Source organism: Nyctibius grandis, chromosome 12 (assembly GCF_013368605.1).
Source record: "Nyctibius grandis isolate bNycGra1 chromosome 12, bNycGra1.pri, whole genome shotgun sequence".
NCBI lineage: Eukaryota > Metazoa > Chordata > Aves > Nyctibiiformes > Nyctibiidae > Nyctibius > Nyctibius grandis.
In genome coordinates, this window is record NC_090669.1 from 23,365,943 (window position 1) to 23,381,196 (window position 15,254).

The 15,254-nt window shown below is 47.4% G+C and overlaps 1 protein-coding gene across 1 annotated transcript; it reads left to right on the forward strand.

Moving 5' to 3' along the window:
* Positions 1-8,879: 8,879 nt before the first annotated feature.
* On the forward strand, positions 8,880-13,997 carry CHST4 (carbohydrate sulfotransferase 4). Its single transcript, XM_068411509.1, has 2 exons — positions 8,880-8,929; positions 12,845-13,997. The coding sequence occupies exon 2, from the start codon at positions 12,858-12,860 to the stop codon at positions 13,995-13,997; it is 1,140 nt and encodes a 379-aa protein (XP_068267610.1). The 5' UTR covers positions 8,880-8,929; positions 12,845-12,857.
* The last annotated feature ends 1,257 nt before the right edge of the window (positions 13,998-15,254 follow it).

Here is a 15,254-nt window from a genome sequence, read left to right on the forward strand (position 1 = left end):
TGTTAACATGCAAATATTCTTCAATGATTAATACCGGTCTGTTTCTTCTTAGCCCAGCAGCATTTGGCCAGGGACGCTGCAAGAGCCAGAGATATAGGCATATGTATGGCTCATAAATCTCAAGATATTTAGATTTCTGCAGGCCACATCCTTTATTGCCATCTTTCGCAAACATAACACTGCCTTTTGACCACACCTAGGTTTTCCCTGCTGCCATAGCAAACTAGCATTACACCACAAATGTGCTAGTCTCATTTTTCAGGCATTATACTCACAGATGCTTTGCGTCACAGTGCGGGTGTAGCCTAGAGCACCCTGCCAGCCATACAAACTAGCCTAAGCTGGTGTTTGGAGGTGCTTTGTGCTAAAGAAAGCCCCTGCAGCACTGAGACCAAGGAAGGAGCCAAGACACACATCTGGAGCTGCTCTTCCTCAGGCGCTCGGACAAGGTCTGCAGTGCTCTGGTAGAACTCCCTCGGTGCCCCTATGGCTGATCCGCAGCCGTCCTCCCTGTCTTGGCTGGGAGCACCAGCTGTATCCCCTGGAGCAGGCTTGCAACGTGCTTCTGCTCTTCTCAGCACTGTCTGGACTGGCCGTGTTTAGGAGGAGGGTGACCTACCCCAGACATGGGGACCTAGGCAGTGAGGCAAACAAGTGCTTTCCTTGGGAAAGGAGGGAACTTCTCAGCTCCTGGGCAAATGAAGGTGAAATGTGCAAGTCCTCAGCTTCCAAAGGGGCTGGCAGCTCTGCGGGTGGGCTGGGCCAGAGCACACCTGTGAGCAGTGAGGCCATCAGGTCCCCCAGGTGCCTCAGGAACCTGGATGCAGCCCAGCCCCTGGCCCTGCCCTCGCCCACTCTCTCCTCCAGCAGTCCTGGCTGCCCTCAGTGGGGCTGCAGCCTGGAACAGCCTCCAAGAGTCTCTCTGCTATGGGGCCATGGCCCTTGGCCATGAGAGCCTGTCTGCACTGGCCTGCTTTCCACCAGCATGTCGCCGCCCTGGGCACCTGCAACGGGAAGATGCGGTCTGCGCCGAGCTGGACCCAGGACGGCTGCAGGGAGGCTGTCTGAGGATGACTGGGGAGGCCCTGGGGAGCCAGGGCCCAGCCTGCCAGGGAGCTCAGGTGAGGCTCGAGCACCGGTTGGAGTGGGAGGAGGACCCCAGGGGAAGGTGTCCATGCAAAGCTTCTTTGTATGTGAAGGCTGGCACATAACCTCCTTTTCCCAGGCTGCGCAGGCCTGTCAGAGGCCAGGTGAGCTGACCTGCTCTGGTGGCATTACCTGTGAGGGCTGGAGGAAGGAATTATCCAGCGCATGGCAAAGGGAGGCACAGATGGGTTTCCACAAGGAGGAGGAGAAGTGGACAGGGAGAGACTGTGGGTATAAGAGGAGGAGGCAGCAGTGGGCTGGGAGACAAACCTTTTTGAGGTGAGTGGGAGAGATTGTGCAAACCAGACTGTGAGAGGGTGGAGGAGAAGGAAGGCTCAGCATGGGCAAAGTATTGCTATTGCCAGGACAGCCACGAAAGACACAGTTGGCAGGGTTCCGGTAGCTGGAAGGCGCCTAAAAGCTGGCTAGCTAAGATTAAGAGCTGGTCAGAACAAGGTTGGGGTTATATCCTCTGTATCCCAGCACTGGGGAAGCCTTTTCGGGGGCAGAAGCCCTGTATCTCCCTCATGGTTTGGCTGTCTGGCACGGGCTCTCTCACAGTGCTGGGAGCCCAGACCTATACCAGCCCTTTGCTTTGTCATGTATTGTCTTCCATTAGCTTATTTGACTTGGGTCAGTGTTGCCTGAAGCCTTGCCAGAGCAAACAGGTGCTATCAATAGGACTGAACTCCTTATTTCCTGGATGCCTGATGGAAGTATCCAGTGCTAGCACAGGGTCTTCTGCATTCTAGTGCGTTGTGCGGACTATGCATGCTTCAGCTCTGCTTATTGCTGTTGTTCCTCTCAACTAATCCCTAACTCTAGACTAGCTGTTCTGGTCCAAGCTGCAGTGCATGTGCTAATTTCTGGTTTTAGACTGCCTATGTACATATAGAAGATAGAAGCTGATCAGTGAAATGAATTAAAAAGCTGAATAAATACATTTTTTTCCTTACTATTTTTCTCTTTTCTGAAATGTGTTAGTAAATTATTGTGAGACCTCATTCTTAGAGCCTTAGTTACATAAGCTTCTTTCGTTCTCTCCTGTTTTCACATTTTCTCATTCCCCCACCCCTTAAGGTATTAGAGTGCTATAGTACAATGAAGCCAATAAATGAGCGTTGCCATTGCATTATTTGGTAAGACACAGGAACATGGTCCAGTAAGGTTCTTCCTGGGTTCCAGATCCCTACTTCCTGCTGTTGAACAGACAGCTCTAGGGCAGAGCTGTCTTACTTGTCCAGGCATGGCAGAATACCTTTTTATGTCATTCTGTAAGAAAATGAAAAGGCAATAAAGGAAAAAAAATCAGTTAGTACACGGGTTGGTAGTAAGGAGAAAATAGTAATATTAACTCAGGTAATGGAAAGGTAGGTGATACTGGACACCAGCCAGGAAATGGAATAATGTCAGATGGATATGGCCAAGATGTTTGTTTACTAATGCAAGGAATCAGCAGTAAAATAGAGGAACTACAACTCCTGATACTGGTCATAGAGTGGGTGAAACTTACAGACTGCCATAGATTGGCAATCACAAATGGAACATACGTATTCAAGGACATGCATTGGTCATGAAGGGTAGAAACACAAGTAAAAGTCATGTGACAAGTAAGTAATGATGGGGTAAAAAACACAATTGCTTGTCTGAAAATCTCGTTGTAGAGAACTTAGAAGAAAGCATGATGGAAGGGGTCTTATTGTCCCTGTGTGATTACATACACAAATCTCCATGTTATTACAATGATAAATACAGTGAGGGACTGTGTGATTATGGAAGACTTTCAGCTTTTCAGGTAGAGACTGGAAAACAAATGTTACTGCTAATAATAAGAATCAATTGTTCCTGATGTGATGGGGAGATTTGTTCACTGAATTAGTGAGCTAATAGGAAGTGACACTACTTGAAAATTGTTTTGGCAAGCAGTCATCGTCTTGTAGAAGAGAGTCATGGAAAATAACCTCCAGTCATGTGAACACAAACTGGATCAGTTTAAATTACAGAGAGAGAAATAAAGGTCAGGTGAAGTGAGGAGCACAGATACCAGCATGTGGATAAGGCTTGTGACTTTCCTAGACTATAATGTATCTTCATGTTCAGCTCCATAGTTTGGAGCAAGGGTAATAGTTGTTTGCCCTCAGCAATGGTGATTTCATGGTACTTGCCAATGGCTTGTGATCTACCTTTTTTCCACTGGTCCAAACTGCTACATCCTCAACAGCAACATACATTGCTTCTATTTTCTTTCTTTTCTTTCTACAGAACTAGGGCAAAATTGTTCAGTTAAAAACTATGCTCTGTTGCCTGGAGGTTGAGCATATTTCATTATGACTTTCCTGCTGCCTACCACATATCACTCTCTAGTTCCTGATGGCTGCATTTATAATCATTTCTCTTTGCTGCATACTGGAGCCCTCAAGTCTGCGTACATGTTTTGCAGTGTTTTGTTCCTTTCCCAAACTGTTCAGCTACCCTTCTCTTTGGATGCATCTCTCTAAGGCAAGACCCATTTCACTTAAGTGTTCCTACTGCCATCTGAAATCATAAAATCATGGAGTAATTTTGGTTGAAAGGGGCCTCTGGAGCTTTATGGTCCAACCCCCTATTTACAATAGGGTTGATTAGAGCAGGGGCCTTGTCCAGCTGAGTTTTAATATCTCCAAGAATGGAGATCCTACAGCCTGTCTGGTCTCCTGTTCCAGGGTCTGACCCCCCCTCATTGTGAAAAATTTTTCTTCTTATATTGAGTCTCTCGTCATGTGCCTGTGCTCCTCTGAGCAGCCTCTCTGCACCCTCCTGTTAGGTAGTGTGAAACAGCAATAAGGCCTTCCTTTTGTGTGCCTTTCTCCCAGTTAAACAGACCACACCTCCTCAGCCTCTCCTTGTGCATCTTGTGTGCCTACCCCTGACCAGTTTTGTGGCCTCTTATGGGCTCACTCCACTAAACCAACGTCTGTCGTTCACCAGACCTAGTATTCCAGATGCAGTCTCCCCTAGGAGAGGGGAAGGCAATCCTCTGTTGTCTGTGAACTTGTTGAGAGAGGGTTCTGTCATACCACCCATGTCATTGATAAAGGGATTAAACAGTATGTGCACAAAGATATCTCTAATTTGGAATGCTGTATCACCTCCAGACTGATACATAAATGCTGTCTTTAACAGAGGCATTAATTACCACTTCTGCTTCTTGTTTTTTGTGAAAACGATAATATTTTTATCTTTCTGCACCTTCATTTTTTGCAGGGACACTTGGGAAACAAACATTTTCATTTGCTTTGATATTCTAGGCTCCACTGTTTCTTATTTGTTTCTTTTTTTTTTCCTCCTTTCCCACAGTTAAAGTGGAAAAAATAGTTTCTTCATCCAAAGCATCTTTTTAACCTATTTCTGTGCATAACCTCGGGTTTTGTTTCCATACGTGTAAAGGTTTTCACGTAGAAATTCAGTTACCCAGTTTCTCTATAACGTGTTTTCCAAATTTGCCGTTTCTAGCTATTGGTTTTATGTGTTAATCACGCTTTCTTCTTTGCTGTTGGTCTTACCTATCTCTCTGCTCCAGTGTGTTTCATTCAGCATTTGCTGAATGACAATAGAAAAGTTCCTTGCTTGCAAGGGTAACTCAGCTCTTCTGTAAAAGAATTGTTCGCAGAGAGCCTGCAACTGCAAGCAGGGTGGGGAGGGAGGCAGTCGGCCACCATCCGTACTCTTGCATGCTGCAACTTTGGGTCCTCCTGTGCCAAGTCTAGTTATCTCAAACTGTTTCTACATCAAAATATAACTTTAAAACTTACCTATCTCAAACACAAGGGAAAGGCCATAGCAACATGAGTGCAGGAGCACACCAGCCTGCCCTGGGAGAGATGTCTCATATAGGACAACATATTTGTCTCATCTTTCCTTGTTCTGGAAGCCACGTGGGGTAAGTTTTGCGCTGGCTCGGGAGGAACTTGCTCTGACTGGAATTTAGCACAGGCATTGCACCTCTGCTCCTGTGCATTGTGGTGCTTCCCTAACTGCTGCACTTCCTTTCCATCCTCTATGAGTGATGATTTCTAAAGCAAACAGAGTGACTGTATATGGCATCCCTGATAAAAAAGCTCTTTCCAAAAGCCAGAGTTCTGCTCTGCTGCCTTCATCCCTTTGAAAGTGATAAGCAATTGACATACAGACTTTTTTTTTCTTTTTGAAATTACTGCCAAGTTTCTTTTCTGCAAGGAGCAGGGTTTTCCCTGTGCATCTCAAAACACAAAAATGCAGCAGTACTCAAAATACAGTGATCAGTACAGGAGATCATACGTAGCCCTTGTGTGAGTAGCCACATCGTAGCTTTCTGTCACACTCAATCTTGCAGAGCCATAAACTTCCATCTTTCCTCTACAGCTTTAGTGGTGGCAGATAGAAACACCTAAATTCCCTCTGCTTTGAAAGGGAGATTTCTTTCTGTGGCAAGGCTTCGCCGGTGCGTAGCCACAGCGTTGACTCCTACGGCAGCTCCCTGATGTCACACCTTTGGGATGCAGGAAATGGGAGCCAGCCCATCACACCCCTCTTTCAGGTGTATTGTGACACCAGGAACTAACTGATCCCTCTAAATAAATATTAACAAACACATGAGAGAGACTCGTAGTCTCCTAAAGCTGCCTTTCTGCCAGGAAGGCAAGAAAAAGTGGCAGCCTATCAGTCCTTGTGTTTGAGAGTCTAAATGTTTTTCTAAGGTCAACATTGTGATCTGAGCCAGACAGGATGTTGCCAGATAGCAAACTTTCCTTCACATTTTAGAAGAGAATGGCCCTCTCATCTCTGCCTGGAATCCTGTCACTGAATAAACATTGCTGCCTCCAAAGGAGGGTGTTCCCAAGGGCAGGGCTCATGAGACAGAGGAGCTGATGTACTGAAGAGGGGAGAAGGATGCAGAACGTATGAAGGCCTTTCACCAGTCTGCGTCCCCTTGTATGTTGCACAGGGTAGTGATCTATCGTGCATGCGACAGACGGCTCCAGGGTTAATGTTCCTCCTCTGACTTAGTCGTGCGGGCTCCTTTTGCGTTCAGTGGCAAGAGACAGAGACTTCCACAGCAGGATTCCCATGAGCTGCTTTAGGTATCAACCTGGTATAAGACGAGTTGTGTTGTACAGGGCATATAAGAGCAGATGCTAAAATCCTGTGTTGTCTCTCTTGATTAAAAGATATGGTATTACCAAATACAGTTTTTATATTCTAGGTTCAAAACAGAGGGAAGTAGTTCTCACAACATGCAGCCGAACATATTCTCATTGCCAGGGGATACTCTCAATGCCAAAAGTATCTGTGAGTTCAAAACCTGATTGGACAAGTGAACAGAAAAAAATCTAGGCACTGTGAAATGCAAAGACAAGCTTGACCTCAACTGATTTTAGACAGCTTCAGTGCAGATGTCTACTTACAAACATCACCACTCACTCTTGTCACAGCCAACAGAAAAAAACAGGAACTTCCAGGGCATCGCTCACTAGCTTATTTTGGACACCTATGTTCAGAGAGGTGAATAGTACTCCAGAGCGTGCTGCAGGCCAGGCGAGCACCTAGGGAGGAAACATTCTGCTTGTTCTCTTCCCTCGGCATCTGCTCTTGATGTTGGTAGAAGACAGGGCATGGGATTGGCCAAACCTTTCAGCTGAGCTGGTTCCACTGCTCTAGGTATGCCTGTTTCTCTCATCAGACTGCCAAAGAGATGCCCTTAGGGAGGGAGGAGTCTTCTCTAGTGTCAGCACTGATGAGTTACCTCTAGTCCATACCTCTGACACTACTCCTCAGCCTACTCCCACTGCTACTGCACTGGGTCAGGTGTGCTCTGTGTACGTGTGCTGAGGAGCACAGCACACATTTCTTGCTTCTTCAGGGTATAAGAAATTGAAGGTCTGGCTGCATGAGCAGTTCACAGGGATCACTAGTCTCCAAGTCCCCAGAAAACACCTTTGATCATGGAAGGAGGATAGAAAGCAGCAATGTGATCAGCCATCGTGTGAGGTGGAAGCAAGGTGTAGAAGGCCAGGTGATATGGGGCTGACTGCCATATGCTTCTGCTTTGCTTCATAAAGTTTATGAGTCAGATGTACAGGGAGAATGATGTCCCTTGTTCAGGAACCAGAGGATTCCTCCTCTGCTTTCCACAAGGTGCAGGCCTCAGGAAATGCAGCGTGCCAGAACAGTAGGCCCTCCCGAGCCTCGTCTCCAAAGAAGAGTACGTTCTCCTCCTCTGTGCAACTGCTCATGCCACAGCGGCTGCCTTCTGGAAAGTTCAGCCAAGTAGTCAGAACTTGTGATCTGTGCAACTGAAAAGATCTGTTTGGCCCTGTGAGTAGAGGACTGTACGGCCATGATCAGTGCTGTCGTGAAGCCCGGATGTCGGTCCCAAACTACTAGCATGTCTTGGGCAAACTACATGCAGGTGGCAGAGGAGTTTTGATACATCTCTGTTCATGCAGCTGTTGGTCAGGGAGGAATAAGGCTCCAGGTAGAGCCACTCAAGTGGTGTGACCTTTACAAAGCAGCTTTCTAACACTTAACGACATACAGGTAAATCCTTCCCACAAATGGTGTCAGTGCAGGGCATAGGAACACGTAGCTGAAATCCGGATTGTACAGAATTGCCTGTTTCTCTCTGCAGGGGCCTACCTGGACCACTTCCAGCTTCTCACCTCGTTTCCCAGTCCAGGGTTACCAGGGCTTGACCATCTGTGTTTGCAATGCAGCAAGTGAACGGGAGCATGACCTGTTCCATTCAGCTTGTCTCTCCTGCTGGAAGGACCAGCCTTGCCCAGGCTTTTTGCTTCTGCTGTCTCCTATACTCCGCTTGCCCTCAGGGCAGCTCAGTGAGATTCTTGGGGACAGGGGACACCATCAAGAGAAGGTCTATGCCTCTCCAGACGGTGTGACAGAAACGATGAGACCTGGAATAGGAATGACCCAAAGCGATTGTCTCTGCACGGCTGCAGAATATCACGCGTTTTTCTTGAGCCCAGCGGTGCCCTGCTTCACTACCTTACCTGGCACAGCCCCACTGCAGCTCCAGCACCCTTGTGAATCATTAACAGGCCAAGTCCAGCTGCTCCTTTCACAGCTTCTCCTTTCACACAATTTTCTTTCCCAGCCCCCAAATGTTTAACTCGAGCAAGGCAGCGACAGAAAAGGGTCAAAAAGACTTTATGTGAATCTGCATCTGCCAGCAACGCGGCAAGCAGCCAGAGCAATGGTGGGTGAATACGCCCTACCTCTGCCCTCCTGGTGGGCAAGCTGGTCCTCCTCGCAACCAGGGTTCCTGCTTGTCCTTTGCTCTGACACTCTGCAGACATCCCTGTTCCTCCTTTTACGGAAAGCAGTCTCTTTTGGGGCTTGCAGTGGGACTTAACATAAAAGCAGCTCTCAGTCTCCTGGCCCTTCTCCTTTACTAGCCGTGTTTGGTCATTTGTGCCCCTGCAAGAAACAGCCATTGCCATGCTTTGCTGCTTAGCGCAGGGTGGAGTTTTCTAGTTTAAGGCTGGTCAAAGTAGGCGGGCACTGTAGAGTAGTCAGCCTTAGAGCTGGGACATACACAAATGAAGGAGACGGGAGGGAGCCGGCACAGGTGTAGGTGAGAGCTGAGTACCTGTGTACATGGGAGCCTGGCATGAAGGCGGAGTGCCCATACGTGAGTGCACAGCTGGTCGCAGGGCTGCCTGGAGGAGTGTGGACCACAGCAGTGTATGTGTGTGAGGGCAGCTTTGCTTGAAGCAGGTCTGGTGGTGCTTCAAGAGGACTTGTTAAGGTGAGATTTTCAACCATTTCTTGGTATCTGGTGTGGCTGCTCTGGTGCCCAGAACTGTATTCACTGCTTATGCTCAGCAGCCTGAACTGGGAGACAATTTTTGTAAAACACTGTAAACATACGGATGCCAGTAAACTTCTACCTGATTCCTCCTGCAGACAGAAGCTGTTGGTCTGGCTTAGAGGGTATTTCCTGCTTCTCCAGACTGTCTTCTAAGTGCCCGTTTCTCAGCTTTTCCCATTAGTGACAGTCATGCCATCTGTTGTCCTCTGAATGGGCAGATGGTACTTCCAATTCTGCAGATGCTGATCAGGCCAAATTGAAGAAGGATTTGATAAAACTATGAGCAACCATCAGTGCCATCAAAGACCAGGTCTGGGGCTTCCCTGGCACCAGATCCTCTTTGCTATGCTACTGCCACTACAGCAGTGAGGGATCTGTACCGGTCCGGAAAGCTGCCCCAGACTTGCAGAGCACTCAGCCACAGTCTGCACAGCGCGAGGTATTTTGGGCTCCACTGTCACCCCCCACTTCAGACACGCACAGGTTCAACACCCCTGTATGTTGTGGACATGCCGCCCGTGCTCAGGGTCTGTTTAGAGGGTACGTCACCCTGGGGCTGTTTGCTGCTTTCTGTAATGCTCTTTCTTTGCCAGGATCAAGCTTTTCCAAGGCCCCTACGTGTTTCTGGAAAAGCTTAAAACTATGTTCATTTTTTTAGAGACTCCAGCTGCTCAGGCAGGCAGGTCCCAGTTCTTTGCGTTCTTGTACATGTGCTGTGGGAGACTCTAACATGGTGACACTGGTTTGTCATATTTTTCAGTAGTTTCTGTTCTTCATTCTTACTGCATTGAGATTCTTCCCGTTCTTCCTGCTCTCAACTGAATACTGGCTCATCTCTGTGCCAGCAGACAGCAGCAGTGTGCCTTTTTTTTGTTCTGCAGCTGAGATTGTCTTAGTCATTCTGGGCTGATCTTTACTCTCCAGCTCTGTGAGGCCTTCATATTTCACTTTTGCAATATGAAACGAACTGAATCACTTGTGACGCTGGATGTTTGCTGTAGGAAAAATGTGGTTAAGCTTAAGACCTTAGTTTAGAAACATTCCAGCTGCCATGATCGAGAGATACAGTGGTGAAAAATAAGATTATGTAATTAGTATTTCTTTCATATTAGGAAATGTCTCATAGAACCTCCACCGCTCTTTGCTGCTCCTCTGTTCCACTTCACCAGGCACACGCAACTCATTTCAGTCCTTCTCCCCTCCCTGTGGGACAGACTGGTCAGGGCAACAATCATCACTACTTCTTGTATACGAGTGAGGAAGCTGTTGAGGCTGTGGCCTTACATTAGGCCATTTCTTGGCGAACACCAAGAGCAGTCACAGGGATGGGCTGCATATTCTGTGAAATGTCTAAAACATCCAGCTGTGCCACCCTGGTTTCATTCAAGAAAAAAAGCACACCCTTGCTTCCCCAAAAATCTGAATCCATTCCCTTTGACTCATATTCGGACTATTCACACACAGGTTTCCAGAGAAATAATGATTTCTGTGGTTTTAAATCTACCTGGGTATCTTAATGCCAGTGTTCATGTCTGCTCAACAGAGGTTTTCTCAATTAAGAGCTTCTGGAACTGGACAGAGTTCCAGGAACTCTGTCAGGAGTTAGAATAAGGACATTAATGGTGCCAGATGGAAGTGATATCATCAAAGTTCATGTGGAAGCCAGGACTTCTGGTAAACACTGCTGTATTCATTTGCAAGGAGGAAGCTGATGTATGACTTATTTTTACAACAGTCTTTGTTTGCAGCTCTTCCTAGGCTGGGTCCAAATGTTGACCTGAATTATCTTCTTGTCAGACCTGAACACTACAGTCCATTTGTATAACCAAAAAAATCAGTGGGCTTCTCGTCCAGGAGACCAGAAGCCTGGGGTTGCTTGCTAAATGCATAGCCCCATCCTTGTAAGACATTACTAAAATAAAGTTCATATTGTGGTAGTGCTTACTGGCAAAAACGAGGCTTACTGATTGGGCTGGGTATTGTCCTGGCTCTGAGAAATTATAATTGCCGCCTTATAAACACTAAGCTCAAAACGTGCACAGCAGGCAGATTAGATAAGCCAATTTATGAAAAGATGCTGGAGAGCTAGATGAGTACTGTTGCTAGTTAGTTAGCAGCAGTGGCTGTACCTGGAAATTGAAACATCAGTGCTACAGGAACTGAAATCATGGGAGGAGGCACCTCCCTGCAAGTTAGTCTGAAAGCTTCGCTGTAGAGGGAAACTGAGGCAGGGGGTAAGGAGGAGGTTAGGGAAATTCTGGCTGGGAACATTCCTGCGTTACCATGGACCCAGAAGGTGACATGGTGAGCACATAGTGGGGAAGCAGTGTCTGTGTTGTGGCCAGCTGAGCACACTTTATACCCCTGCTGCCTTAGGAGGGAGGCAGCTGCTCTACATGGGCACGGCTGCCTGCATTCAGCGCAGTCGTGGGCCGCACAAAAGCAGTGCGCAAAGCTGTAAGGAGCGCCGGTGCCGGTGCTGCTCTGTCCAGGAGTGCTTCCAGCTTGTCCTGCAGCCCTGAAGGCCCTGCTCTCTCTGTCCTGCCTGGCTATGGAGCACCTGGAAGGACTGACCATGACTGAGAACTAGTGAGGTTTTTAAATTTTAGTTCACCTTGGGAAATGCAAAGCAGTTGCACTGGCCAGAGAGGCCTGTCTCCAGTGCAGCACAGCTGAGCTGCCAGCCTGGCACACGGTGATGGGAGCACACCATGCGGCATGGGCTCCTGTGCCATGCGAGGAGCCTGTACCAGGGCAGCCAGTGCTGCACGCACCGTCAGGCATGGCTGGGCGAGGGGAGGAGAGCGCACAGAAGAGGAGCAGGTGGCAGACTATGCTTTAATGTACTCTTTTAAGACTAAGTGAACACTTTCTGCCTCGGATCCCATCCCTGATGTGTACTTCCTGCAGATTCCTGTGCCAGCCAGTACCAAGGCTATGAGTTGTCCCCAGGCAGCACAATGGATGTTTTCCAATAATGAAGTAATCCTCAACAGGCAGAATAGAGGTTTAGTGCGAGAAACGAGGAGCCAGCTTTGGCCAGACCTCTCTGTTGGACTGACGTGTTGTACCTCTTCGCATAAAAGACCTACAGGATTAGTGGTGTTATTGGGAGGGGTATCAGAAGACAGTCTTTGAAAAGGGGTTAGCTGTAGGTAAGCCTGCCTACAAAAAGATGGATGAGATAAACCCTCGTGGGCCTTTCTAGCAAAATTGCCTACGGTGCTCTGATTGCGGAGGAGATACTGTTGTGCTTGGGTTCATTAGAGTGCGAAATGACTTCCTTTGGTATGTGAGTTTTTGCCTGTGATAACAATAAACGTCGCCTGAAATTCCAAAAAAATATAAGCAAAACAAATGGAAACCTACATTGTATTTTTACAGCATTCTGGCATAAAAATAATTGTAAACAGTGGTCAGAGCAGGAGCTTAAAAGTAACAATGTGGAACTATTGAATTCTCCACAAAAACTGTTTGTTCCATCTTTCCTCCATAAAACCTGCTGGGATCATGTCTGCAGGGATTGTGTACACTAAGTGCACATTTGTGTGTACTGACATATTTCAATACACTGAACTAAAACTTTGATAAAAGTGCAGGCAAGCTTTTCAGTGATCTAAGACTGCATGAGAATGGCTTACTGACAAACAGTGTTTTTGTTACAGAAAACTTTGAGCCCTACAGTATTTTTGTCCTTTCCAAAGACACCTTGTGCTGTGGTTGTCACAGTAGCACTCGTAGTGTGGCAGCTTTCCAAAACCCTGAGCCTGCAGAGGGATGGGCAGGAGCCTGATGGACCACATCCTGCTGCCTTCATCACCCTGTGGTGCTGAACTTCCTCTGTCTCTGCAGGTCCCTTGCAACCATGATGAAGTCTAGAAGGGTACAGTTACTCCTGATTCTGGCAGTTCTGTCCTTCCTTGTGATCCACCTCTGCTTCCTACCCTGCAGCAACAATGCCCCCATGGAAGAAAAACCTTCTCCAGTCCACATCCTCATTCTCTCCTCGTGGCGGTCAGGATCTTCCTTCACTGGACAAATCTTCAGCCAGCACCCCAGCGTCTTCTACCTGATGGAGCCCGCATGGCACGTGTGGGTTAAGATGTACCAGAACAGTGCTGAAGTCTTACACATGGCAGTGCGGGACCTAGTCAGGTCGGTCTTTCTGTGTGACATGTCTGTGTTTGATGCTTACATGTCTAGCCAGAAGAAAAAGTCTGATTTATTTCAGTGGGAGACAAGCCGAGCCTTGTGCTCCCCCCCTGCCTGTGACTCATTCAGTCGCAGTGACATAATCACTGCAGGCAACTGCAAAACAATCTGTGGGAAGTACCCATTCAGCAAGGTGGAGGAGGCCTGTAAAACATACAGCCATGTTGCCATCAAGGAGGTTCGGTTCTTTGACCTGAAAGTTCTCTACCCCCTTCTCACTGATCCATCCCTGAACCTCAAAATCATTCACTTGGTCCGTGATCCTCGGGCTGTGTTCAGGTCCCGAGAGAATACAGTGGCAGAGCTGAAACGTGACAGTAACATTGTTGTGGGGTCTCAGAGGACAAAGGGAGAAATGGCACCCTACCACGCAATGCAAGTGATCTGCAAAAGCCACGTTGAGATTTACAAGGCAGGCAGTCAGGCCATTCCCAGCTTCCTGAAGGACCGCTACCTGCTGGTTCGCTATGAAGACATTGTCAGAGACCCGCTAGCAAGGGCTGCCCAGATGTACAGGTTTGCTGAACTCCATTTCACACCAGAACTTCAGAAGTGGGTGCACAACATCACCCACGGGAAGGGGCAAGGAGCACAGGCCTTTGTTATTGGGTCCAGAGATGCGCTGAGAGTATCCCAGGCCTGGAGGAAGACCCTTCCCTTCCAGAAAATAGAAAAAGTGCAAAATGTGTGCAAGGATGCAATGGACTTGCTGGGCTACCGGCTTGTTCAGTCTGAAGAAGAGCAAAAAAATATGTCGCTGGACCTTTTGTTTGCCCAGAACTCCTCTGAGTAACAAATTCTGAAGGCAGAAAAGCTGCTCTCTGAAGGCTGCAGAGTGGAGAACTGTTTACTAGAGCAAAAGAGGACAGAGGTGCACGCGCGTGTGTGTGAGCGTGAGTGCATGGATGCGTCGTGCAAGGACAAGTAACACGGGAACCCCGACTGCACTCCTGAGAGCTCTCTCAGCAGCACAGGGTCACTCTCCAAGGCCCCTGGAGACGCAGCCACAACACAGGCTGAAGAAATGCAAGTCTGTTTTCCAAACTAAGTCCATGGTTTATGCGAAAGAGGAAGTATGTGTAGGTTGGAGCAAACAGAATGCCAAAGGAATGGGACCAGATAGCAGAGCTCAAACCCCCCACAGACCACAGCTAAATACCAGTGAAACCACATGGAGCAACTACGCTGCAAAGAAAGAGGAGACATAAATGGAAGCTGAATAAAGAGAACATTATTTGTTGTGGTGCTACCCAGGATACGTAATGCCAGAAGAGACGCAAGGATGGCCAGGCATTGGTTTCTGGAAAGTTCCTTTTTTCAAAACGGTTGAGTTTACAAGCCTAGTTTTTCTTTTGCTCCATTCCTGTGTCTGGGCATCCAGCCTTGCTGGCAATGTTGGGGAAATGTTTGTGTTCACTTACTATATAATGGGAAAACAGAATAAATGAGCTATAGTTGAAAATAAAAAGTCCTCGTTTTGCATATGGGGATCCATTTCTGGCACTATGTGAATCCATTTATTTTTTCAGCTGAAATAATTGTGTCTTCTAGCTTTCAAAACTAAGAACAGTTGTTCCCCTGGGAGTTCTCACAGACCACATGTGTGACTGAGAAGAACTCATGCTAAGGTTGAGACTGTAAAGACAAGGTAAGGACACAGGTTCCATTGTTGTAAATACTGGAACTGGGAAGATAGGTTTATGGCAGTGGACTGAAGAAGCTGAGAGGAGAAAGGGAAGTTATCCTGTTGAATTATCTGGTGAGAGTATTTCCTGCCTTAGAGCACAACAAAATTATGTTTAGTAGACTATGCTGTTCTCCACCATCTCCTTTGGAGATGCCATTCTCCCACCTCCAATGGGAATATGTAGCTCAGACCTGAACAACAGAATTATTTTTACCCCTTTTTTAACAGTGTTCCATAAGACAAGGAGAAAAGCTTGTTACCAGACTTGGGGAGTGAAATGCCTACAAATACCTCCTTCCAAACATCCTCTTTCATGGGTGAATTGCAGAGTCCCTTTAACATGCATCTATTTAACAAGTGCAT

Bases quoted from the DNA above. Each gene is read 5' to 3' on its own strand.
- CHST4 (XM_068411509.1), top strand. From the start codon at position 12,858: ATGATGAAGTCTAGAAGGGTACAGTTACTCCTGATTCTGGCAGTTCTG.